Source organism: Castor canadensis, chromosome 6, assembly GCF_047511655.1.
Source record: "Castor canadensis chromosome 6, mCasCan1.hap1v2, whole genome shotgun sequence".
Classification (NCBI taxonomy): Eukaryota; Metazoa; Chordata; class Mammalia; order Rodentia; family Castoridae; genus Castor; species Castor canadensis.
The window spans coordinates 120,504,570-120,531,608 of NC_133391.1; the positions used below are offsets into that span (position 1 = coordinate 120,504,570).

Below are 27,039 nucleotides of genomic sequence, written 5' to 3' on the forward strand. Positions count from 1 at the left end.
TTAATTTTATTTGTAAATTGACAAATTATAATTGTATACATTTATGGGATACAAAATGATGTTATGATTTATGAATGCAATGTGGAACACTTAGGCAAGCCAATTAGCATATCCCTCACATCAAAGGCTTGTTTTTTGTGATGAGAGCATTTGAAATTTACTTAGTGAATTTCTTTTTTTTTTTTTTTCCAGTGCTGGGATTTAAACTCAGGACCTTGCTAAGCATGTGCTCTACTGCTTGAGCCACTCCGCCAACCCTACTTAGTGATTTTGAAATGTACAATACATTACCACATTTTCCATGCTGTGCAGTATGTCACAAAGGAAAAAAAAAACCTGATCTTTTTCCTGTTTAACTGAGGCTTTGTACCCTTTGGCCATTATCTCAGCATTTCCACCTTCCCTCAACCTCAGTAACCAACACTCTACTCTCTGTTTCTTTCAGTTCTATTTTTACATTCCTCATATAAGTAAGATCCTGTAGTATTTGTCTTTCTGTGCCTGACTTATTTTGTGTGGCATAATGTTATTCAAGTCCATTCATGTTGTGGGAAAATAACTTTTTTTTTTAAGTTTAAATAATATTCCATTTGTGTGTGTGTGTGTGTGTGTGTGTGTGTGTGTGTGTGTGTGTCCTGTTCCTGTTTTCTTTATTCATAATTTGGCTATTGTGAACAGTGCTGCAATAAACATGGAAGTGCAGATATCTCTTTAACATAACGATTTCAAATACTGGGTATATGAAATTCTGGGTATATGAAATACTGGGATTGCTGGATCTACTGACTGTTTTGTCAACAACTGATTTTCCTAACTACAGACAACCCATTGACCAATGAGCAAGGAGGTGAGGTCATTGAGTGAGTCAGAGGTGCAGCTCTGGGGAACAGAAGAGGATGACATGACGGAAGGTGATCTAGGGTATGGCCTTGGAAGAAGACCCGGTGGGATTTATGAAGTGGACATTTCACACCTACTTACATCTAGAAAAAGATCAGATGGGAAAAACTTTAGCCCTCCTCCACTTCCAAGCAAGGGGGAAGAAAGAAGTGGAGCCATTTTTCAGTACTCCAAGCACAAGAGTTTGCAAGATAGACATCCTCAAGGGTCCACAATTGCCAATTACAGACGACAAAGCAGCACTGGTAAGAATGCTGAATTTCCCCTCCTTCCTTTCTCTGTGAAAATGATCAGTGCTGTCACTGTTCAAACACACGAAGATAACCATAGTAGGTTTAGAAGTTCTTCTTCACTCTTCTCTAGAGATAATGCTGACAGTACAAAAATACCTGATTTAATAATTCCAAGTGTGTGCAAATCATGAAGTACGTAGTTATTCTGCATTAATAACGTATGTAGTGATTCCAGCAGGGGATTTCCTACCTTCTTTTTTGATGCACTTTTATTATTATTTATTGGGTACCACTAAATGCTAGGCACAGGTCGGTTCTGGGAATAATGTCAGTGAACAAAATAGGCAAAGGCGCTAATGTCACAAATTTCAGATTCCAGTAGAGGAAATACAAAATAAACTCACAAATCAATAATGCTTAACAAGTTAAAAAAAACAAACCAAGTGATGATTGTGGGGTATGGGGTGCTGCTATCTTAGACCAGGGTTACAGAAGGCCTCTCTAAGGAGATGAGATTTGGGCACCTGAATAAAGTTGGGAGTGAGCCAGGTTATTGTCAAGAGAGTACTCCAGGCAAAACACACTTGCTTCTGGAGATTTAAAAATTTGTCAAAACAAAATTGACCTTAATTTATCATAACCAAGAAGAAATTATACCTTACATTAGAAAAGGCTAAAATTTACAATCATATTGTGATGAATCCATGTCTGAACTGTGTACCAGCTCTTGTCTGGCTGAATATACTCTGTAAAACTTCCTCTTCTGAAACTCCCTACCACCACCCATTTGAATAAACACATTAGGACAGCACAAAATCAAAGTAGGTCCTCCTAGTGAATGTGTTCCACATCCTCAGGTTCAACCAACTAATATCAAAATAAGCACCATTAGAAAAAATAACAGGGCTGGCGAAGTGACTCAAAAGTGGTAAAGTGCCTGCCTAGCAAGCATGAGGCCCTGAGTTCAAACCCTAATACCGCCCAAAACAAAAAAGCAATATAAACCATGTGTGGTGGTTCACACCTGTAATCCCTGCACTCCAGAGGCTGAAGTATGAGGATTGTAAGTTCAAAGCCAGCTTAGACTACACAAGATTCTGTCTCAACAAAACAAAACAAACAACAAAATACAACAGGAAAAATAATACAAATAAAAACACTAATACAACATGACAACTATTTTTATAGTGCTTATATTGTATTAGGTATTGTAAATGATCTAAAGATGATTTAAGAGCTGTGTGGTAGAGATGGGCTGGAGATTTGCATGTGCAAGGGCCTAGTCAGACCCCAGTACTGCAAACAAAACAAAACAAAACCTTATGTGGGGGAGATTATGTTAAAAAACAAACATGCCGTTCTATATTATTTAACAGTTGAGCATCTGCAGATTTTGGTATCCTGAACCAGTCCCCCTTGAATGCTAAGGAACGTGACAACTTAGGAGGGGGTTTCAGAGTTACATGTTCAAAAGGGCCTTGTGCTAGTTTCTTTCTTCCTTGTGCTGGGGATTTGAACCCAGAGCCTTGTGCATGCTAAGCATGCTAAGCATATGCTCTAGCACTGAACTACACCTCAGCTGCTGTGTTACTTTCTTATTGCTAACAGGTTACAATTTCTAAAATACCACAAACTTAGTGACATAACACAACACAAATTTATTATCTTTACAGTTCTGTAGGTCTGAAGTGCAAAACTAATTTCACTGGGCAACATCAGAATATCAGCAAGCCTGTGCTCCTTCTGGAAGCACTGGGAAGAAGCCATTCCCTTACTCTTTCCCAGCTTCCAGAGGCCACCTGTGTTCCTTGGCTTGTGTCCCCTTCCTCCACCTTCAGAGCCACCAATGGCTGCTTGAGGCTTTGTCACATGGTATCACTCTGGCACTGACTCGCTTGGCTCTTTCATTTGTAAGGACTTTGATTAGCTCACTGGACCTACTGGACAATCTGCAATAATCTACACTCGCGATTCTTACTGCAAAGCCTCTCTGCTATGACGCACAGGCTCTGGGGATCAGGACATGGATATCTTTGGGGCCGTTACTCTGCCGTCCACAAACATTACTAGAACAGAACTTATCACTGCCACCCCAATGTCACTGCGTCCCTCCTTGCAGCTCTGTATGTATCATCACAGAAAAAAATAATTCAGATTTTGCCCTGGATACATCATACTGAGTTCAGAATAGTAAGGAAAACATTGTTTTGAGAGATATTCAATGTATCTCACAATATTCTAAAATGTTTTTTTCCTTCCTCTTAGTATTTCTTTTTCTGGCAGCACTGGGATTTGAACTCAGGGCCTCACATTCTAGGCAGGCGCTCTACCACTTAAACCACTCCGCTTAGCCCCTCTTACAATTTCTTACACTTTTGTAATTTACCACCTTAATATTTTTCATTGTCAGTGAGATAGAAATGAAATGTATCTCCTAGGAAGCTCTGTTTATTTCTTTTTGAGCAGTGGTACTGGGGTTTGAACTCGGGTTTCAACTCAGGGCCTTGCACTTGCTAGGCAGGTGCTCTACCTCTTAGCCACACTCCCACCCCTTTTTTTGCTTTAGTTATATTTTCAGTTGGGATCTATGGTTTTTGGACAGGGGCCAGCCTCAGACCACAATCTTCCTACCTACTATCTCTCAAGTAGCTGGGATTACAGAAGTGTACCACTCAGCCTGGCTTTCAATTTTTTTTTTTTTTTTGTAGGAGAAAGCAAAGATTTGTTAGGATGCCATTAAAAGGGGAGAGAATGAGGCATAGGTAAGCAAAGGAGCAGATTGCCAGTTTAATTTCTTGATTGATCACATAAAGGAAAGGATAACTGCAGTTACAGGAGACATCTAATTGGCCATTCTCCTTGGAAAGATATCAAATTCAGGTTTATTTCCTAGATGTGTATATTACTATTTTGATCAAGCTCAAGCCAAACTCAAAATCTACTCATTTTACTCACCAGCATTTGTGTTTTTCTGCACACTGAGTTTGGATGTAGTAATTAGCCACTTTTTTTAACATAAGGTTTGTATTACAGTCCTTTTTAAAAGTCTTATTTAAAACTATGTGTTTGCATTTGTGAAATGTTTTAAGCCACTTGCTAATGTCCTGTATGTATTTACAGAAAATAGATAAGTTTTATTTTTCCCCTAATAGATTCTAATTCAGAATTGTCAAATGAAGAATTAAGACAGTGTCTTCATGAAACTTTAGAGGTAGGTCCTCTGGCTAATTCTCCTGGAATAAAAACGTCTGCTGATAATTTGTTTAAACAGTACTAACATTGTATGGAAGGTGCTGGCTTTGCAGAAAGTTGTGTTTTTGTGGCTGGGATTTGAACTCGGGGCTTTGAGGTTGCAAAGCAGGTGCTCTACCATTTGAGTCACTCCTCCAGTCTGTTTTGCTCTGGCTTTGGAGATGGGGTCTTGAGAACTATTTGCCTGGTCCAAAATAAGGCAAAGGCTGAGCTGTTCTCACCAATATGCTATTTCTGTACCTCACTTCTATTTTTCTACCTATAAATGCTGCCTGCCCAGAGAGTGGGGCTTTGTTAGCCTCTTCTGGTGCCAAGAGCTGCCTGAATTGCAATTGCTTTGCTCAATTAAAGTCTGATAAATTTGATTTGTCTCAAACCTTTAAAAAAAAACCCCTAAGACCCTCCTTTCCAAATTAGGTCATATTTATCCTACCTTGGGTAAGGACTTGAACATATATTTTTCTTGGCAGTACTGGGGTTTGAACTCAGGGCCTCACAGTTGCTAGGCAGGTGCTTTACCACTTGAGCCACTCCACCAGCCCTCCACATCTTTTTTGGGGAAATAATTCAAACTGTAGCAGCTACTGTAGATGCAGAGATAGTCATGTGCTTTTTTTGGTGACCTAAAGATTTTTTTTTCCCCACATTATTATGAGGCTTGAATGGGAAAAAGCAAAAGATTTTGGGCTGGTGCTTGATAGTGAGGTTCTCAATTTTAGCCTAACTGGTTCACCCACCAACCTCATTTGTGGGTGCTCTGCGCCCAGAGCACATGTGGACAAACCACAGTGTTAACTTTAGGGTTGCACGTCTCGCAGATAGGAAGACTAATCTTATTTCTGTCCTTAGGAAGTAGAAATTTTAAAAACTGAACTTGAAGCATCTCAAAGACAACTTGAAGGTAAAGAGGAAGCATTGAAAATTCTTCAGAGCATGGTAAGAACTGGTTAAGCTTTTAGCATTTACACACCCCAATAATAATTTTTACACACCCCAATAATATTTTTAGCTCTTAAAACAAGAGCAGCAGTGCTTACTATTGTTTTTTAGTATGGAGTTTTAAGTGTGTTGTAATTTACATACTGCAAATTTCACTTGTTTTAAGTACTGTAGCCCCATGGAATCTGCTGGTCTGTGGTTGCAAGGAGACCACCCCTGCTCAGAATGCATAGAGCTCAATGCTGGAATGCAGATGCTTGGTTCATTTTTCCCATAATGGCCTCAACTTCCATTAAAGATAGGTTGCCTTCTAACAAACTTCAAAATCTTACTTAATCATTTCAATGAAGCACATTCATTTTTACCTTGATTCTTAGGTACCATTTGCTTTGGGGGAGGCAGATTTTCACAAAACTAAGGACATGGAAATAGCAGATCACAAGGATTTAACACAACTGATGATAACACGGAACTGACTGAGCTGTGTGGGAATTTAAAATTTTGTTTTTGAAATTTCTTTCAATATTTATTTTGACCATGCTTAGTCAAAACTGTGCTCAATAAATCCACAAATAAGGTGGGCTTACTGTATGCAATACAATTTATTTTTACTAAACTTTGAGTTGTGCAACCCTCACTAAATATACTTAAGAACATTTTCACCACCCCAAAAAAGGGCCCTTAGAGCCATTATAGTCATTTTGCAATCCTATTCCTAGCCCCAAATGATGGCCTCTGATGTACTTTTTTTTTGTGGTACTGGGGTTTGAACTCGGGGCTTCACATTAACTAGGCAGGCACTCTACCAGTTGAGCCAATCTGCCAGCCCTGTTTTATGTTGGATAGTTTTGAGATAGTATATTGAAAACTATTTGCCCAGGCTGGCTTCAAAACATGATCCTCCCTATCTTTGCCTGCTGAGTAGTAGCTAGGATTATGGGCACCTGGCTGATCTACTTTCCATAATAAAGGTTTGTCTAAGCTGGGCATGGTAGTGCTTGCCTGTAATCCAGCACTCAGGAGGCAGAGACAAGAGAATTGAGAGTTCAAGGACAGCCTGGCTACATAGTGAGACCCTGTCTCAAAAAATAAAACAACAAAAAAGAAATTTTAACCTCAAATTAATTTTTTTTTTTTTTTGAGATAGAGTCTCGCTATGTATCTTGACCTCTGGATCCTTGTGCCTTAGCCTCCCCAGTGCTAGGATTACAGACATGCCCTACCATGCCTTGCCTGTTATCTTAAAATGAAAATGTGATTTGGTATTTAATTTATACTGATGCTATTTTAATTTTTCTTAGGCAGTACTTGGCAAAGCCACAAGTCACACCCAGGCAGTGCTTCAAAAAACCATGGAACAAAAGAAATCCTTGGAGAAGGTATTTAGCACTTTTAGCATCAACTTGTTTAATTCAGTAATATATTTATTTAAAGCTGGTGGGTTTATTTATTTACTTATTTTTGGTGGGACTGGATTTTGAACTCAGTGCCTCATGTTTGCTAGGCAGGCGTTCTGTCACTTGGGCCACACCTCCAGCCTCAATCCCGTAAGATTTAAATAGAGTTTCCTTAACCTCCCCATACTGGTGGCTATGTCACTTCAGTATACCCTCTGCTAGGTGTGCTCAGTCTCTGATGGTCTTCCTTTTGGGAGCTTGCAATTTCAGACAGATTACTACATGGGCAAAGAATTGAGGTTTCTTTTATTCCCCCATTTATGGTACTAGGAGGCCTGCCAAATTGGTGCTTCTTACTTTTCTTTTTAAAACTCCTCTTCTTCCCTGGTAGGGTATCCATCTGCACTGTAAAGTTAGTTACATCCCTCCCTTGATGGGCCATTTGGACTACGACAGATTTTGTTTTGTTTGTGGTGTTTACATGGTCAGGGGTGGGCACTGAGAAATCTGGGCTTAGTCCAGCAAATTTCGAATCCAAACAATTCAAAATTTTTTCCGTATTAAGTGAGCTTTGGTAAAGTTTTTCTGAGTGCTAAGGAATCAGGTTAGATTTTTTTTTTTTTCTTTTTTTTGCAGTACTGGGGTGTGAATTCAGGGTTTCACACTGGGCAGGTCCTCTACCACTTGCGCCATGCTCCCAGCCCTTTTTGCTCTGGTTATTTTGAAGGGAGGGTCTCACTTTATGCCCAGACTGGAATGGACTACATGCACCACAAGTGTGCACCACTACACCCAGGCATTGGTTGAGATAGGGTTTTGTGAATTTTTTGCCAGGGATGGTGTGAACCTTGATCCTCCCAATCTCTGCCTCCCAAGTACCCCAACACAAATGTCATACACTCTTTTTGGTGATTTTTTTTTCTCTTTAAACCACTTTAATGAAATGGTTTAATGATTTATTTTACCTGCACACAGTGTCCTGAAATGGTTTGTTGCAATTTTCCATGAAAGTTCTATTTTCTTTCCATAGGAAATAAATGCCTTGCAGTGGGAGATAGAATTTGATCAGAATAGATTTAAAAACATAGAAGAATCTTGGATGCAAAAATATGACAGGTTGGTATATTATTTTTAATTTTTTACTTAATTTTTTTGTGGTGCTGGGAGTCAAACCCTGGGCCTTATGCATGCTAAGCAAGCTCCATTGCTGGCCCAGGTGTGTACATTATTCCAGAAGGTTCTCATGAAAAGCTTCAAAATGTATGTCATTCAAATGGAACTTAGGCTTTCTTCTTCCTTGAGCTAACTGTTCATTTACTTGCCAGTTCTATTCTTTCGTTAGTGCTATTTTTTCTTTTTTTAAAAAAACATAGTATGACTATTCTTTTAAATACAGTATAAAAGCCATACTTCCCACATTATTTTAGCATTGGAACTTTTTTTTGGCTTTAGTTATTTTTCAGATAAGTTCTCGAAGTTTTCTCTGGGGCTGGCCTTGGACTGCAGTCCTACTTATGCTTATGGCATAGCTGGGATTATAAGCACCTATCACCATGTCCAGCTTATTTGTTAAGACAGGGGTATCACTAACTTTTTTTTTTTTTGGCCTGGGCTGGCCTCAAACCATGATCTTCCTGATTGCTACCTCTGGAGTAGCTGGTATTACTGGCTTGAGCCATTGTACCTGGTAGGAACTGTTTGTTTTTAAAAAAACATATTTTGAGGAACTCTTTTATTAGTGTGAGTTTATTTAATAACTTTAAATTATATACTTACTATAAAGTCAGTTACCTAGAAATTGATCTCATATCTGAAATTATAAATATCTTCAGTACTTAAGTTTTAAATTTGTTATTTTTTAATCTACTTTGAAATAGTTGAAGACTTACAGAAAAGTTGCAAGAACAGTAGAATTTTTATGTATCTTTCACTGAGGTTATGCAATTAATTTATTTAACTTTTTAACCACATTTGCATTATCATTAATTCTCCCTTCTTCTCTTTCTTGTTCTAACTGTAGATTTCGATACATATGGCTTGCCTATAGATCTAGAACCATTTAAAATGAAATTGCACATCTGAGGCTTCCTTACTCTAATTCTTCAACTTGTATTTTTAAAAAGGAAATTCCCTTTCACAAGCATAGTATAATTACCAAAATGAAGACATTAATGTTGACATAATACTGTTATTTAACCTATAGACTATATTCAGATTTTTTTGTGGTACTGGGATTTGAACTCAGGGCCTCACACTTGCTAGGCAGGCACTCTATCACTTGAGCCACTCTGCCAGCCCTTTTTTGTGTTGGCCCAGGCTGGCCTTGAACTGCCACCCTCTTGATTTCTACCTCCTGAGTAGCTAGGATGACAGGTGTGAGCCACCACTGCCCAGTTCCATATTCAGATTTTTCCAGTTGTTCTAATAGCATATAATTTGTCCTTCCAGCAAAAGAGAAAAACATTTTCCTACTCCACGATCCAGTTCAGAAGCAGATGCCTTTGGTTGTCACATGTAAATTTTACTGTCCTTTAATTTAGAGCAGTTCCTTCATGTGTGACTGTGATTACATTGACATGCTTGGAGGTGTGGAGGCCAGTGTTGTATGTTTGGTGCTTGTGGATGGATCTCAGGGTTTGAGGTTGGGGCAGGGTTAGCATGAGGCCATGTATATCCTCAGTGCATCACATTAGGAGACACATGGTGGTGTCTTGTTGATTATGTCATAAACGTGTTAATTTTTTTTTTTTGAGGTACTAGGGATTGAGCCCAGAGTCTTATGCACGCGAGGCAAGTGCTCTACCACTTAAGCTAAACTCCCAGCCCTTTGAGACTGGATCTCACTACTTTTGGCTGGCCTCATACTTGTGATCAGTAGTTGAGAGTACAGGCATGTACCGCCACACCTAGTCCCTACAGTGTTAATCTTGATTGCTTTACATATTTTGAGTGTAAGCAAGTGTAGCTTAAGTGGTAGAGCGCCTGCTTTGCAAGTGGAAGCCCTGAATTCAAACCCTAGTCCCACCAAAAAAAAAGTCTGTTCATATTTTGAGTGTATTTTTTCTTTTTTTTCTTTTGGCGATACTGGAGTTTGAACTCAGGGTCTCAAGCTTGCTAGGCAGGCAGTCTACCATTTGAGACACTCCACCAGCAATCTTGATTGCTTTAAGGTGAGGTGTATGCCATGGCACCGTTTTACGCTTGTAATTGTTTTTGTAGTGATTTGAGACTATAAAAACATACTGTTATTCATGTAACTTTCACTCACTAATTTTATATTCACTTATTCAAACTTTAGCAAGTATTACTGTGATAATTACCAAATGATCATTTTCTAACTTCATAATTCTACATTTTGGGGGAGGGGTGTATTAGCTTTGTGACATTGTGACAAAATAAGAAAAGGCAACTTCAAAAGAGGAAAAGTTTGTGTTGGCTCATGTTTTCAGAGGTTTCACATATGGCTGGCTGGCTCCATTGCTTTTAGGCCTGTTACAAGGCAGAAACATGTCAGAAGGGCATGTCAGAAGGACATGTCAGAAGGGCATGTGGATCCAGGAAACAGAGAGAGGTCCAAGCCAGGGATAAGATACACCCTTCAAAGTCACAACCCCAGTGACCTACTTCCTCCAATCAGGCCCTTCCTCCTAATGGCCCCACTCAGCTATTAATTTATCAATGGTAAGGGAGGGGGTGGGGGCAGGGGGGAGAAATGAACCAAGCCTTATATGCACATATGAATAATAAAAAAAAAATGGAAAAAAAATTTATCAATGGATTAATCCATTGATGAAGGTAGCACCATCAGCTGGGGACTACACCTTTAGCACATGAGCCTTTCTGGAGGACACTTCATTTCCAAACCCTAACAGTAGGCATTTTACTGTAAGAAACAGCTTTTCCTTCTTGTTTATACCAATAGAGAATCATGGATTCTTAGTTTAGTCAATGGTTTAAAAGCTATTAGTCATCTTTTTTTTTTTTTTTTTGATGCCTAAAATTTCTCACTTATGGTCAGTGGGAACCCCTAGAGTCAGCTCCTGGGATGTTCAGACATCTCCCTATTGTCCTTTGAGCACTTTCTTGCTTTCTGGTACAGCAAGATATTCTGGGCCAATATGTCTACAATAGTAGGCATTTCTTCAAGGAGCCATGGTTTCATTTAGTGAGAATAGTGTTTAATAACCAGAACCTAGGTATGCTCACTGCTATTGGAGAGTCAGTGCTAGAGGTCTTCCCAGAGGACAGCTGGAAAACGCACACACATATGCAGACGCATGACTCACATGCATGTCTGTTAATTCATCTATCCATCCATCCACCAGTCAAAAACTGTGTTGGGGCTAAGGATGTAGCTCAGTGGCCACACTTAGGCACCTACCTAGTATACAGAGGGCCCTGGAATTGAACCTTAACTCCGTAAATCCAAAACAATTCCCTATGAAAACCAAAAGCCTAAAGACTCAGGAAACCTATTTCACATTTTATTAGTTAAGTAATCACTAGAAAAGGAAAAGTTTATAGATTTACATTTTTCTTTTAATAGAGAAGCTTTAATATCATGGCCATTTTTTTTTTTTAAGGATCTGAGGTCAATTGTTAGCATGCCATAAAAATATCTCAAGTATTTTTATTTAAAGCTATAGAGGAAGTAATGTTTTAGTTATTTGAAGCATGCTATTTTCTCAGACTAAACTGTGACAATGCCATCCTCAAAGAGGATTTGAAAGTGAAAACAGCAGAAATTAAAACACTGAAGTCTGAAAATGCAGGTAAGTAAAGAATGGTATTTTGATGGTTCTTTTAAAATATTATGTTGAAGGATGAGGTTTATATATAGTGTCCTGTAGAAAGAACACACTTAGCAATAGAGTATTTAAAGGATATTAAAAGGAAAATGATTGAGGTTTTTAAAATAATATGTACCAAAATGAAATCCACAGAACATAAAATTAACCACTTAGTGCTTGTTTCAGCAGCACATATACTAAAATTGGAATGATACAGAGAAGATTAGCATGACCCCTGAGCAAGGATGACACGCAAATTGGTGAAGCGTTTCATATTAAAAAAAGCTAACCATTCAAAAGTAAGTAATTTGGACCGGGAGTAGAGAACTCACCAAGGAAGCGCAAGGCCTCCGGTTCATGCCAAAAACACAAAGTGAGCAATTCAAGGGGCATGGACAACAGTGCGCAGCCACCACCTGAATTTCCAAACCATTTCTAGCAGTCCTCAGTAAAGCCTATACTCATTAAGCAGTTTCTCCCAATCTCCAACCCCTTTTGACTTAGTTTCAGTGCACAGCAAAGTGGTACAGTGAGATGCTTGAGGAAACTGAGTAGAAATTGTGTGGACCTGCATACATAAATTTATATGTTATATATCCCTTCATAATGAAGCACCTTTATGATGAAAGGTGGTGCAAGGATAGTAAGGTGTTTGCTACTTACTTTTTACAAATTTTTAAGAGAAGATGCTATTCCTCCTTCTTGGCATAAACTAAGTGGGACCTGAAGGAGACAAAACAAGTTCCAAATCAGGCCTATAGCTGAGAGAGGCCTCGTACATCATGTATCACTGAGGCTGTGAGTGGCTCCAGATGAGATCTGCACACACAGGTGTATGAGCACAAAGTTACTGAGCCCACAGAGTTGCTGCCTGTGTTAGATTGGCTTAGACAGAAGTTGCCACAATCACAGCCCCTTCCTTTCTTCCCTGCCACTCTGTCTTGTGCTGGGGAACCCAAGATTTCTTGCCTGCCAGGTAAGCACTCTACTACTGAGCTGCACTCCCCAGCCCTCCTCACATTCTAATGTGTGATGAGAGCCTCTTGTGAAAACTCTTCATTAACAGAAAAACTGGACAGAATTTGGATAGCTGGTACATTTGACATGAAAACAATACACGAGATCTCACCATGTAGCCCTTTCACTATCTGCAGAGTCTCTGAATAATTTCCTTTACACATTCCCTTTCTGAAAATCCTACAAATTTTTCCAAGAGCAAACAGAGCAGACTTGGATTGCAAAGTTAAGGTGATTCCCCATTAAAAATAACATGTAAAGCTGGGCATGGTGATGCACCAATGCCTTTAATACCAGCACTCAGGAGGCTGAGATAGGAGGATCGCAAGTTCAGGACCAGTCAGGCTGCACAGTGACACCTTTTCTCCAAAACCAATCAACAAACAACAATAATTAACAAAATCTAGCATTATATATCTGTTATTTCCCGTGACACTCATCATTCTGTCAAATACGTTTTCTGGATGGAGCCTGATCTTACAGGTACTATCTGTTGAGTATGTGCTGCTTAGAAGAAATGAGTATATGATGTCAGGGTAACTGGATTAGAGGAGGTAGAGTCAGGCCTCAGAACTAACATTTTCATGTGTGGCCCTTCCCAGTTTTGAATCAACAGTATTTGGAAGCCCTCGCCATGCTTGATATTGAACAGCAGAAAATTGCTCAGGAAAACATATGCCAGGATAAAAGTGGCTTTACAGAGGTATCAAGTCTTGAGGTAGGTGTGCACATATGAAAGGAGAACAGGTGGAACCTCTTCATATAAGTACCGCACGCTTACCAATTGTGCCACTGGAGCTCCAGGAGGGACCTTTTCTGCTGTCCTTTCCTGGCCTGATACCTGTCCTAGGACACCACCACACTTAGCCATCTGAGATAGGGTGAGTAAGGCCCGTGGGTTTGCCCAGGTCAGTTCTTCCCACCTGGCTACCAGGCCCTCAGGCCTGCCATTCTTGACATCAGGGAATGTACCGGCTGCTTCTGTCCTGCAGCAGAAGCTGTGTGAGTAGTGCCTCACTCTTGGGTTGGAGTGTACAGTTTAAGGGAATTGTCCCATGTTACTTTATCTAATCCTCACAGTGGTCTCCTGACAGCTGCAAAGTTGCTGTTTTCCAGCTAAGACTTGGATAAGTTCAGTTACTTTTTTGGGGGGTAGGGAGGATGCTGGGGATGAACCCAGAGCCTCAGGCATGCTAGGCAAGCACTCTACAACTTGAGCCACACCTCCAGTCCAGTCCAGTTATTTTCCCAAGGTGACAAGGCAGGCTTGGTTAAGCCAAATTCAGAACAAAGATTTGCTGTGTTGTTAATGGCTTCCGATGTAGGGTTCTGACTAATAAGGTACAAAGGGTCCTGGGATTCATAAGAAGTAACTGCAGCCTCTTACTCATTGTAGATTATTAAGAAAAGCAACAACAGTTGTTTTCAATACTAGTAAACACTAGCATGGTGCTCAGCAAGTGCCAAGTGTTGTCTAAGTGGCTCATATAGATTGATGTATTTAGTCCTTACATCTACCGCACAGAGTGGGTGCTAAGTTAATCATACTTTACAAATGGAGTAACAGAGGCACTGAGGGAGTAAGGGATTTGCCCAAAGTCACACAGCTACTAATTTGTCCTTAGGAAGACTGGGTTTAGAGTCTGCTTATGATCACCTCATTCTACTGCTGAGGTAAAATCTGACATGCTCCAAAATCAGAGCCTTTTGAGCACCAACACGTGCCACAAGTGGAAATCCCACACCTGACCTCACGTGACACTTGTAAGCACCATTCTCCTTAGAGAGAAATGGAAGTCAAAACACAGGTACGCTAAAAATATCAAATCAAATTATCTCCAGGCTGTGTGTCTAAGGTATATATGAAACAAATGAATTTTGTGCTTAGACTTGGATCTCATCCCCAAGATATTTCACTGTGTATATTAAAATATTTGAAACCTAAAAATTCCCAAATGCAAAACACTTCTAGTGCCAGGCATTTCAGGTAAGTATTACTCAACCTGTAGCAGCAAAAAAGGAAAAATAGAACAAAGTAAACTTTCTGCCTGGGCTGGCTTCAAATTATGATCTTCCTAATCTCTGCCTCCTGAGTAGGTGTGATTACAGACATGAGCCACCTTGCCTGGCCAGAGTATTTTTCTTTTTAAGGAGTGATTGAGTAAGGATGATTATTTTCTTCTTTGGCAATTTAAAATCCCGTGTACTTGTTGGGAACTTCGAAGCCAGTGTCAGGAAGTCATGTTGTAGATGTGAATTTTAACTACAATTGTTAGGCAAACTTCTTGCCAGAAACTCAAAACTATGAGACTGATGCCTAGATAAAGGTTTTCAGAGTAAAAAGAAGGCAGGCACAATACCTTGAACTTTTTGTTGCAAGAATGACATTCATTTACATTTGTAGTTAATTTCCACTTGGATCCTGAAATCCTGGTCTCAGCTTTTGTTCTATTTTTTTTTCCTTTTCAGTGTCTGTGGATCAGTTGCTTGAATTGTGATTGCATGGTATGTGTGGGATGCTTGTGTTATGTGTCAGTTCCTAATGGGGGTAATGCTTTTGGGTTCAAGCTGGCAGTCCTCGGAGCCTGCCTGTGTCACGGCCCTGGAGGGAGCCCCTGTTCTTGTGCTAAAATGGCGGCATCCACCCGGAAACTGGTTCTTCAGCTCAAACACGAGGTATCTACGACATTATCACGATAGCAGAAGCTTTGGCTCTGTTTCTCTATTAATAGTAGACTAAATGGAGATGTGTAGAATAATTAATTCCACCTAGTAGTCACTGGTTTACTTCTATGTGATAGAATTAACTTAAAAGATTTTTGTTTACCTGGTTCTGAGACACAAATAGTACTTGGCATGATATTTGAAGCCATGTAAAGTTGTTTGTCTAAGTTTGTAGCTAGTATTTTTTATGGTATATAGCCCTAAAATTCCTATATAAAAGAGGGAAAGCTTAAAATCACTAATGTTATTTCTGATTAATGGGGAGGTGAGCATGGAGCTTATTTGAAAAGCACCAAAGTACAGCAGAAGGAAGCCAGGCCTAGGTGTGCATCTTAGCTCCATCATTTAGACAAAGGGTAATAACTGCCTTAGAGGGTTGTTGTGAGAATAGAGGAAACAGACATACAGTGTTTGACACAGTGCCATGAACATACCCAGGGTTTAATCAGTTGATAGCTGTCATTATAATTGGACTTTAATTACCAATATGGCATATTTGTAAACCAAATTTTTAATTTGGTAAAGTTGTGAAAATGTTCTGCCTTATTTGTAGGTATGAAATTTAGAGCCTTTAGACTACACTGGAAAACTAACAGCTAAACTTTACAATCAGTCCATTAAGAAAAGCATAAGGCCAGGCAGTGGTGGCATATGCCTATAATCCTAGCACTCAGGAAGCTAAGACATGAGGGTAACAAATTTGGGGCTTGCCTGGGCTGTACAATAATGCCCTGTCTCAAAAAAAAAAAAAAAAAAGAGAGAAAAAGAAAAAAGAAGAACAGAAAGTACAGCATTACATGGACCAGAGTCACAGACAGCTGTGGTGTTGGGAAGGTGTCCAGTGGTACTGTCTGCAATGACCTAAGGCTGGATTGAAATGCAGGCTTTGGCATCCTCCCTTCTTTTAGCTGAACTCTTCCTCCAGAATTTGGGAAGAGCACATTCAGGGTTTAGCTGGGGTAGTGAGTTCCAAGAGTTCAATTAGGGAGTCCACAGGGAGCCTACTGGTGATCTGGATCAGAGTGGGCTGCTAGAATGGGCAAGTTGTAGTTTAAGCAGACAAGTTACGTTCAAAACAGGCAACAGATTGTTGCAAGGCAGGAAGACAGTATATGCTAATTTGAGCATTCAGGCAAGGGATTGTTCTAGTTTTGCCTCTAACACCTCCAAACTTTCTTTTAAAACCAGCTGGCACTTTTGCAGAAGAGTAAAGAAGAAGCTTACGTAATGGCAGATGCATTCAGAATTGCATTTGAGCAACAATTAATGAGGAAAAATGACCAGGCATTAAGATTGACGCAAATGGGTAAAATATGTAAAAAAGCAACAAAATGGATAAGTTGGAGGCACCCTAAAGAGGATGGTAACTATAAATCATAATGGTAGTACTCACATGTATTTTTAGTTGGTTTGAGTTATAATAAAAAATTAATGAATCATGGCTAATTCAATGTATATGGGGCTATATAGCTGAAACTTCACATGTAGCTCTGATTTATTTAAACACTTAGCAATTATAAAGTACCAGGTGTGGTGGTGTATGCCTATAATCTCAACACTCAGGAAGCAGAGACAGGAAGATTAAGTTTGAGGCCAGCCTGGGCTACATAGCAAGTGCCAGGACAGCACAGGATACATAGTAAAACCCTACCTCATAAAACTGAAAAATTCAGGCTGGGAGTGTAGCTTATCATTAGCACAACTAGTTGGCATGTATAACTACCGGGATTCATTCCCAGCACCACAAAATAATCAGTTTATCTTTTAAAGCTTTTACAAATCTAAACTAATTTTAGCAGAGTTTATAAGTGACAAGACTTTGATTCACTTTAGTAGTATATTCAATAAGCTGAAGAGGTGTAGGATGGTTGGTATAGGTTATATTCTTATGCTTAGTAACATTTATAAGTACCAACTTTGCTTTTGCTGTGGCAGCTTAGACAACTTCTCAGGTTATAGGCATTTTCTTTTTTTAGATTGAAAATAGAGACATAAAGCCAGTGAGGTGATGCTAGGGCAGGAGACCCTCAAGTTCAAGGCCAACCTGGCCTATATAGCAAGACCCCATCTCAAAAAAACCAAAAACAAACAAAAAAACCGGACACGAGTGGTTTATACCTGTAATCCTAGCTACTACTTAGGAGGCAGAGATCAGGAGTGTTGCAGTTTGAAGTCAGAAGCCAGCCCTGCAAATAGTTCTCAAGATCCTATCTCGAAAATACCCAACACAAGAAAGGGCCGCAGACTGGTTCAAGAGCACCTGCCTACAAACATGAGGCCATGTGTTCAAATTTCAGTACTGCCAGAAAAAAAAAAAAAAACAGGAAAGATTAAAAAAATCCCCCAAAGACTCATCCAGTTATCAAAGCTGATTAGTACATCAACTTGTCTGCTTTTTCCTCTTTGCCATAAGCTCCTTTCAAGAAAAAGACAGAGCAATCTGAACCTTCAATGGGTGGGAAGGGGATTGTTCCTCATCTGCTCTTAGTTTTCTATGAAGACCATTTGTAGACCATCCCAAAAACATTCTCAAATTTTCCTCTGTGTAATTTCAAAATCTGTACTTTCTTATTTTTTGAGACAGGGTCTCATGATGTACCCCAGGCTGGCCTCAAACTCTTAATCCTCCTGCCTTTGCCTCCCGAGTGCTGAGATTTCTGAAGTACATCAACATTGTTTCATCCTCTACAAATTACATTCATTCTACAGATAAAAATCAGTGTACATACTTCAAGATGCTGAATCTTATCATTCCAATACAAGGGCTAGATGTTTGGTTTTTTTTAACTATGCGTTTTTTTTGTTTTGTTTTTTTTTTAAGATTTTCAAATTCATTGACATAGGTTTCAATTTTGTTGAGGTTTAATTCACGTTAATAAACTGCACAAGTTTAGAGTCAACAGTAGTCCCACCAGCACTGGTGGAGTGGCTCAAGTGGCAGAGTACCTACCTGATCATGAGTTCAAACCCCAGCCCCACCAAAAAAAACCCCAAAAAACAAAACAATAGTCCTTGACAGATGTATATCGTAAGTAAACAGTCACACCATTGAGATAAAGAATATTTCCATTACCCCCACAAGGGTGTCTTTTTTCGTGATATAATATCCATAGTTTCCCATTTTACCTGTCTTTAAGTAGCATTAAGTACATTGACATAGCTGTGCAGTCATCACCACCATCCAGCTCCAGAACTTTTCATCTTCCAAACAGAAATCCTGTTCCATTGAACAGTAGTAACTCCCTATTCGCTTCTCCACATTCTCATTGCAGCGGTTAAAAAAAAAATGAAGGTTAGAAAAACTCATCTTAAAGTGGCTAGACAAGGACTTGGTGCAGGACTTTTGGGCTCTTAAGCATATTCTTCATGGGCTCAGAGGCTTCTGTGTCCTGAAGACATTTTTTGTTGTTGGATCTGCAGTGTTTGTAAAGAATGTGGAATAGCACCTGACATTTAAAACTGGAAGATTTCTGCTGCTCTTTATTTTATTTTTGCAGTATTAAGAGTTTGAACTCAGGGCCTACACCTTGAGCCACTCTGCCAGCTCTTTTTTGTGAAGGTTTTCTCAAGATAGGGGCTCACCAACTATTTGCTGAACTGGCTTCGAACCTCGATCCTCCTGATCTCTGCCTCCTGAGTAGCTAGGATTATAGGTCTGAGCTTCTGCTGCTCTTTAAGTCTGCGATGACGTAGTGACAGACTGCACTCTCATGCAGCCACCAGCTGGTGCTGAGGAGCAGCTGTGGGTGTGATGTGCCCAAGTGTGCCCCCCTCCCACAAATCCATGTTCTTCCTACTACATCATGCTAGTGGTCTCAGAGATAGCAACCTTTGGACTGATTTAGGAATTAATAAGCCTAAGTTTACAAATACCTTTTACTAAAGTACATCAATAAATGTGTGTGCCTGTGTGTATATAATTTTTTTTCTGGTGAGACTGGGGTTTGGACTCAGGGCTTTGCTCTTGCAAAGCAGGTGCTCTATTGTTTGAGCCACATCTAGCCCATTTTGCTCTGGTTATTTTGGAGATGGGGTGTCTCACACTATTTGTAGGGGCTGGTCTTGAACCTCAATCCTCCCGATCTAAGCCTCCCAATAACTAGGATTACAGTTGTGAGCCCCCTGCACCCAGCTTCAGCTGCATTTTCATGTTTAATTTTAGGATATTCATCTCTAAGGAGTAAGAAGACCTTAGGGCAGAAACTATTGAGTATGCTCCCTTCAGAGAATGACTCTAAGATGGCTGAAGACCTGGACAACCCTCAGGAAGTCTTGAAGATGCTAATAGATTTGGTTAGTACTTTCTTTCACTCTTTCTTTGTTGGAGGTATAGTTAATCTAGTCTACCTGCCTCTTCTTGATTCAAAGCTGTACTTGCCCTCTTTCCAGTTGGGGTACCATTCTCCAAATTCACTTCTCCCATATTCCTTCTGTGCATGTTTAAAAGTTCACCTCTGAAAAGAGGGGCTTTTAACTCCCTCAAGCCAACTCTGTTGCCTGCATTTTATATACAGCTTGGGACGGGCTATTTACTCCGGCATTTAAGTGTACAAGTCACTTCCTGAGCCACTACATCCTTTATCATAACCACAACCTGGAAAACAGTCCCATTACACCCTTCCACAGGTGACTCAGCTAAGACAATGGCTCAGGTTTTTTAAATAAACATACTTAAGTCTAATTTATGTAATATCAACGGGCTTATTTCTAAAAGAATACTGAAGTTGCTTCTATCTAAAGTTTTTAAAGAACAATTCTCAAATGTAGCATAACCTTGGGAACCAGGTGATGACTTATTTATTTATATACACTGACTTTATTTGCAAATGTAGGGTTGAATACTTTGATAAAATGCAGTATTCCTTTCTCTGAATAGATTCTATGACTTAGTGACCAGTTGGTACATTTTAAATTTCTGTGCATACAGTTGAATGATAAAGAGGAAGCACTGGCTCATCAAAGAAAAGTCAGTTACATGCTTGCTCGGGCATTGGAAGACAAAGACACTGGCTCAAACGAGAAGAAAGAAAAATGTCCTATGAAAGAGAACGCCCCATTCAAGAACTCCTGGCATAAAACTTCAGAATTCTCTGTTTTGCATGATCCTGTACATTCAGGTTCCCAAATCTTTGATTCCGTGGGTTGCATTCGTTCAGTTCAGCACCTTCAAACAGATCTAAACTACTCAAAAACTCTTAAACGGTCCCGTTCTTTACCACTGAGTATCATATTCTGAAAACAAACCAGATGAAATTAGAACTGAGAGCAGTTAACGTCAAGAGATTTTGGGCTGGAAGTGTAGCTCAGTGATGGAGTACTTGCCTAGCATGGGCAAGGCTCTTCATTCCATCCCCAGCACATGAAAGATCCTTTGAAAAGGCACAAATATTGCTACATCTTGAAAAGTTGTATGTTTTCCATGTTAGTTTAATTATAATCAAACTTTTCCTACGTTTTCTATAAGAAATTTGTTGGTATTCTGTATTGACATTTCATTTATAAATTACTATATTTTATGATATTTTCAATGTTGGTCAGCATCTTATAAACAAAAAAATCATTCTGGGAAAAACAAACAAATTACATATGTGTGTATATATATATATAAATTTATACAATTATACTGCCAGGTATGGTGAAATACCTGTAATCCTGCACTCAGGAGGCTGAGGCAATAGAATTGAGAGTTTAAGGCCCACCTGGGCTATAGAATGGGAACCTCTCAAACAAAACAAGGCTGGGCACAGTAGTTCACACCTGTAATCCTAGCTACTTGGGAGGCAGAGATCAGGAAGAAGAGATAGAGAAGATTGCCATTCAGGACGGGTTTGGGCAAAGTTAGTGAAACCCCATTTCAACTAATAAAAAAGCTGGGTGCGGTGGTGTGTGCCTGTCATCCCAGCTATACAGGAAGTTTAAATAGGAGATCATTGTTCAACCTGGCCTGGAAAATATCCCTGGTATAAATATGGGATCCTATTCAAAAAATAACTATACCAAAAAAAAGCTAGAGGTGTGGCTGAAGTAGTAGAGCACTTACCTAGCAAGAGTAAAACTCCCAGTATTGCCAAAAAAGCAAACCAAAACAAAAATTATACTTACTAACAATATTTCTTCTCAACTTATTAACAATGTAATACTTACACTCCACTTCAATAAAGTTACAAAGTATATTCAGAGAAATTACCAGCAACTTTTATAGCAATTTTTGGTCAGAGTGGTAACATTTTATAAACAAATCTGCAGATTTCTAGACAAATCTACTAGATGTTTAATAGTGCTCCCTCTCATTATGTCCTGTGGAGTGGATATGACAGTTCAGGGCAGAAGGTCTGAAGAAGCTGCCTAAGGCTACATCTAGTCAGGGCCTGAGCGAAAATGAATTCTATCTAGGCGTAGACTTTTGCCTGCCATGTAATTTTATATAAATTAAGATCTGGATGTCAGATCAGAATGTATTGGGGTCACTGGAAAATGAAAAAACCACTGCAATTTTCTAATCATGAGGTATTAAGTCATATGCCACATGTCAGAGTCACAGTTTGTGTAAATACACTGTTTTCATGATAAGATTGTCTAAGTGCATTTCTCAGAATGTGGCCTTGTCAAGTTATGTATGACTGTACTTGCTATGAAGCACTGAGAATTAAAGAGATAATACTTAAAAGGCCTTGGGTTCAATCCCCAGAACTGGAAGAAAAAAAAAAAAAAGAATTGTGTGAATGCATTTATGTAATTTACCTCAAAGAAATAATATGAAGTTATAGATAAGGAACATTTAGGGAGCAAAAAAACAGGTGTCTTCATAGATTTCCCCTAAATTGAAAATGAGTAGTTGGTATTTCCATGTTTCCGTTTTTTGCATTTTGTAATCAGACTTCTTAACATCTACTGGTCTACTTCATAAAGAACATAGTGACTGTTTGGAAAACTACATAGCATTTTCCAAGCTTTTGGATTATGGTACCCCACCCCCCAGGAGCAATTACTACTATCTTCCCCAACTAGTATTAGAAAATATTGCTCTGGCCTGGGGATGTACCTCAGTGCTTGCCTAGCACACTTTGTTTTAAGGCCCTGGGTTTGCTCCCAGGACTGTGCAAGAACAACAACAACAAAAGGTTGGTGGCATGGCTCAGTGGTAGAGCACCTACCTACCTGGCAAGCATGAGGCCTAAAGTCAAACCCCACTAAGGGGCAAGTATAGGAAGGTGTTGGACAGAAAAACGAAAATTCTGCTCTGAAATCGTACTCATTTCTATATTTCTATTTGAGTTATTAAGTAGAACTAAGGGAAATGAAAACCTACAAGTCACAGCAGTCATTCTACAAGGATTTTCATTATAGCATTATTGTAAAAAATATGGGAGAACCTAAATGTTAGCGCATAGGGAAACAAGGCCAGTAATGCACATCTGTACTAGAAGTGCATCTCTACATACCTTCATGGAAGAGTGCCACAAGTGAAACATGGCCACATTTTCATTTAGAGAAAAATCAGGTATGCTGATGCATACATCATGCACAAAGATGTACACATACAGAGGAAAGTAAGAATACCTACTAAACTTTTCTGATATGAAGTATAAAAGGAAGGGAGAAGGACATGAAAAGGAATGGAAGGAAAATATTACTATCTCTGTATTTCTCTGTTGGAAAAATTTATGAGCATACATTAAAGAAAAACAATCATAAAGGAAAGAAAAAGGGCACACATATATTATACTTTACAATAAAAGTTAGAATCTACAAAGTTCATGATCCAGCTAGGATCCTGTATACAGTTAGAAATTTCTTTTATAAATGTATTAAGGCTAGAACAGATATCTTAAATGGCTATTTTATGTTATGCTTACAAAAATAAGCATTTGTTTCTAAATTATATAAAGGTTCACTAGTATAAAAACTACCTACATAATGGTACAGCTGTACGTGTGATATGTATTTATATAGTATAACCCTAAGATACAACAAGTAAATAAAGCAAAATGCATTTGTTAGACACACGGAGTGTCCTCAGATTTCCTTTGGCACTCATCTCCTGGACCACTCTTCCAAGGGGATGCTTACAACTTTGTTGCAGTTGCCAACTAACTCAGCTTAATGTAGCTTTGAAGCCAGCCAGATCTTAACTCTGAGTTTGACTGTTCTGCCCTTTTTTTTTTTTTTTTTGGGTGATATTGGAGAATTAAACCAAGTACCTCATGCAAGCTAGGCAAGCACTCTACCACTTGAGCTATTGTCCCCATTTCCTGGTTTGCTATTTCCAGTCTTGGATGAAATATGCATCACAGGATCCTGAATGCCTGCAAAAGGACTAGATGATGCAATCAAGAAGTACATATATTGGAGAAACTCATGCATATGCATAAACATTGCATTTCTAATAATTACAAAAAACTGAAAACAACTTAAATGTCCATGTGGCAGAATTCTAAAAATGGCCCTTCCAATATTCCTTTTCTGATGCGATCCATTGCTATGTTGGGATGAAGGTATTTTTAAGATGAAATTAAAATCTTAGGTGAACTCACCTTAATATATGGATAGCCAAATCAGGGAGCTTTTTTTTTTAAAGTAGTTTTTGCTTGTGGTAGCACATGAGGATTTGGGGCACAAGGACTCAATGCTTTGTTGCTAGCTTGAAGATGGTGAGTGCTACATGACAAGACATGTGAGGTGCCTTAACAAACTTAGAGAGCCGAGTATGGTAGAACAAGCCTGTAATCCCTGCTAGTCAGGAGACTGAGGCAGGAGGGTCACAGGTTCAAGGCCAGCTTGGGCAACAAAATACCTGTCTCAAAAAAAAGCCGAGAGAAGCCCCTGGCTAACAGCCACAATGCTTGGGGCTTCAAAACTGTAAAAACTGGCACTGGGGATGTAGCTGAGTGGTACAGCACTCACTTAACATACATGAGGCCCTAGAAAATAGAACTCCTTGCTCGGTGCAGTAGTTTATGCCTATACTCCTAGCTACTTGGGAGGGTGAGATCAGGAAGATAAGAGGTTTGAGGCCAGCCCGGGCAAACAGTTCTTGAAATCCCATCTCCAAAATAAGCAGAGTAAAATGGAGTGGAGGTTTTGCTCAAGCAGGAGAAAGCCTGCTTTATAAGGGCAAAGCCCTGAGTTCAAAACCTCAGCTCTCCCCCTGCCAAAAAAAACCCTGCAGGAGCAGATTACCCCTAGAGCCTTGAAAGAGGTAAAAATACACCACTCTGGGATGAGTGCTGGTGACTCACACCTGTAATCCTAGCTACTATTAGTCTATGTCAATGTCACCATTTAACCCAGCTGGGAGAACAGGTGGGGAGGTGGGGTTTTGAGGCCCCTACAGTCTTCATATAAGATCTCATCTAACCAACACCTTAATTTTGACCTTGTGAAACCCTAAATAAAAAACACAGAAGGCTGGGGATATTGCCTAAGCAGTAGAGTGCTTGCCTAGAAAGTGTAAAACCCTGAATTCAAACTCCAGTATAATTTATAAAATAAAAAATCAAAACAAAAAACCCCACAACTGAACAAACTTCACCTGAGAACTGTGAAGAAATAAATCTGTGTTACTTTACTTCTGTATTTAGCAGTGCTGGGAATGAAGCCAGGGCCTCATAAATGCTAGGTAAGTACTACACTGAGCTACATCCAGAGTCCCAAATTTGTGTTACTTTAAGCTGCTACATTTTATGGTAATTTTTACATAGCAATGGAAAAATAACACAGCCCATAAATAAAGCATGGATAGTGTTATATATATGAGATCTATTATATTATTATATTGTAAGGCAGTTAAAGCAAGTTAGTTAGGGCTGGTGGAATGGCTCAGGTGGCCCTGAATTCAAACCCCATACCGCCAAACAACAATAACAACAAAAAAACCAAGTTAATTAGATTTATGTACATTAATGTGGAAGAAAAAAAAGTTGAAAAAAAATCACAGTATGAAATATAGTGTCATTCATATTCAATTTTGAAACCCAAAACACTGCTGCATACATTATCATTACTACATAGCAGAATGAGACCATGGGAAGATATGTACTGATTTCCTGAGAGCCATTTCCCATGAGAAGAGTAAAAACAACAAAAAAATACCGAATGGGATAAAGTATTAATACTCTATCAATTTTATCTGTACCATTTGCTTAAATTTATACTGCAATTTGCTTATTTTAGTATATCTAGGGTGTTAATATTTGCTAAGTCTGGGTAGTAAATATTTGCCACAATGCAAATATTTATTTAAAAATACACAAAACCCCTGGCTCCTATAAATTTATGATACTTTATTATTTTATTGGCCAGAGCTTCAAAATAACTGATAATCCTTTTCCTTGCTTTGTTTTTTTCTTTTTTTTTTTTTTGGTAATTATTTTTATTAGGGTTTCCCTAATGCATTCTTAAATCTACATTTCAGAGACCTAAACTTCCCATTTTTATTTTAAAATACATTTAATAAAATAGCACCCAGTTTTACATATTTTACATGTATAGAATATTTACAAATTCATTTCTACAGCATTTATTTAATGTTTACTATTGTTCCATTATTTGCCTTTTGGACTATTTCCTTCAGTAGTAAAATACTGTCCATGGTCTCTGTAACTAAAAAATTAGCTTCTTGGGCAATCCTCCTAAAGCAAAACAAAACAAAAAGGTGGTTTGCATTTAGTCTTCTAGTATTTTAAGCAGTCCCTGTATTTTCCAACTCCATTACTTTACTTACTGGCACTTGTTAAACATTAAGCATATAGGAATTTATGGAAAGAAGATACACCTCAATAGTTCTCACAACGTGAGGAGTAGTCAAAAGTGCCTGAAGTACCCTCAATGGGAGCAAACATTTAATAGCATTCTATTTTATACAACTTATAAAAGTAAATACAAAAAAGTAAAGGTAGCTCACAAGCTACCTTTCTTAGCTGCCATTTCAGTTACTATGCTTTCTGATGTCATTTGGTTTCTTATAAGCATGTGGATTTTTACCTTGTTCCAAGGCCTCTGTTCTTTTCCGTTTTGTCGCCATGGCTGGATTTGACTGCTCCTTTAAGGCTTCCACTGGACAGTTTGGTCTTGGCAGTTGAGAGCCAGGTGTTGGTCCTGGCCGGTTACTAAAGTACTTAGTTTTCAATGCCTTTTCAAAGAAAAGAAACCAAAGTAAGATTTTATGTGAGTAACTGTATTGTATATATTAAAACAAACTCCAGAATTGTTGAGAACATTAAAAATACCATGTGAACAACCCTACTCCCAAAACAAAGAAATATTAGTGTTAAGTATTTGGACACGCAGATTACTACAAAAAACCATCTAGCACCTTCAGACTGGCTGATAATTCAATTACCATAAGAAAGAGATTCCCTTCTAATGTTTTCACAGTTGAATAGCCTATGTTAATTGTGCACTAAACTGACTAGTACTGTCAATGACAGTACTAATGCAATACTGTACATTTTGGTTCTCTAAACATTATGAGCTGTATAGTTCAAAATAGAAACTTGCTTAAAAAGAACTTACAAGTTTGTCACAACATCCATATGCATTCAAATTCCAAATAACGAAAACAAATTCTTTAAAGGCTTTCTAAGATGCAATAGGTTGGAACCAATGAATTACAATACGACAATCCATTGTAAATGGGAAGAAATTTTCCTTGGAAGGACTGGTCAAAGGTTATTTATATTAACCACCAGTCCAATGTCGTATAATGTATTTTCTTTACTTGGGTTCACAGTTCCAAGAAAAATAGTTTCATCCTTTTTTTTGGTGGGGTGGGGCAGCACTGGGGTT

At 38.8% G+C, this 27,039-nt stretch overlaps 2 protein-coding genes and 1 non-coding gene across 9 annotated transcripts in view; 2 read left to right on the forward strand and 1 right to left on the reverse strand.

The window, feature by feature from the left end:
- The window catches only part of Cdk7 (cyclin dependent kinase 7), a 66,916-nt gene that overhangs the window by 5,840 nt on the left and 34,037 nt on the right, over nucleotides 1-27,039 (reverse strand). For 3 of the 6 annotated variants that reach the window (XM_074077351.1, XM_020162671.2, XM_020162669.2), the window contains 2 exons: nucleotides 26,236-26,383; nucleotides 25,521-25,883 (listed from right to left, as the gene is read on the reverse strand). In XM_074077351.1, coding sequence (XP_073933452.1) covers nucleotides 25,855-25,883; nucleotides 26,236-26,383 — 177 coding nt within the window. In that variant the 3' untranslated portion in view covers nucleotides 25,521-25,854. Of the gene's footprint in view, nucleotides 1-12,174; nucleotides 20,485-25,520; nucleotides 25,884-26,235; nucleotides 26,384-27,039 lie in introns of those variants that run through there. The other 3 variants (XM_074077354.1, XM_074077352.1, XM_074077353.1) reach the window with 3 other exon arrangements.
- Ccdc125 (coiled-coil domain containing 125) lies at nucleotides 836-21,992 on the forward strand. Of its 2 annotated transcripts, none has more exons than XM_074077349.1 (11): nucleotides 836-1,145; nucleotides 4,286-4,344; nucleotides 5,235-5,321; nucleotides 6,626-6,703; nucleotides 7,752-7,837; nucleotides 11,411-11,493; nucleotides 13,131-13,246; nucleotides 14,998-15,204; nucleotides 16,441-16,615; nucleotides 19,415-19,545; nucleotides 20,180-21,992. In XM_074077349.1, the coding sequence occupies exons 1-11, from the start codon at nucleotides 836-838 to the stop codon at nucleotides 20,486-20,488; spliced, it is 1,641 nt and encodes a 546-aa protein (XP_073933450.1). In that variant the 3' UTR covers nucleotides 20,489-21,992. The 2 variants fall into 2 exon arrangements, with proteins under 2 accessions (XP_073933450.1, XP_073933451.1); XM_074077350.1 differs by having other exon boundaries at nucleotides 15,097-15,204.
- LOC141424392 (U6 spliceosomal RNA) lies at nucleotides 11,685-11,791 on the forward strand. The gene has a single exon (XR_012449329.1). It is a non-coding gene; the product is annotated as a U6 spliceosomal RNA (small nuclear RNA).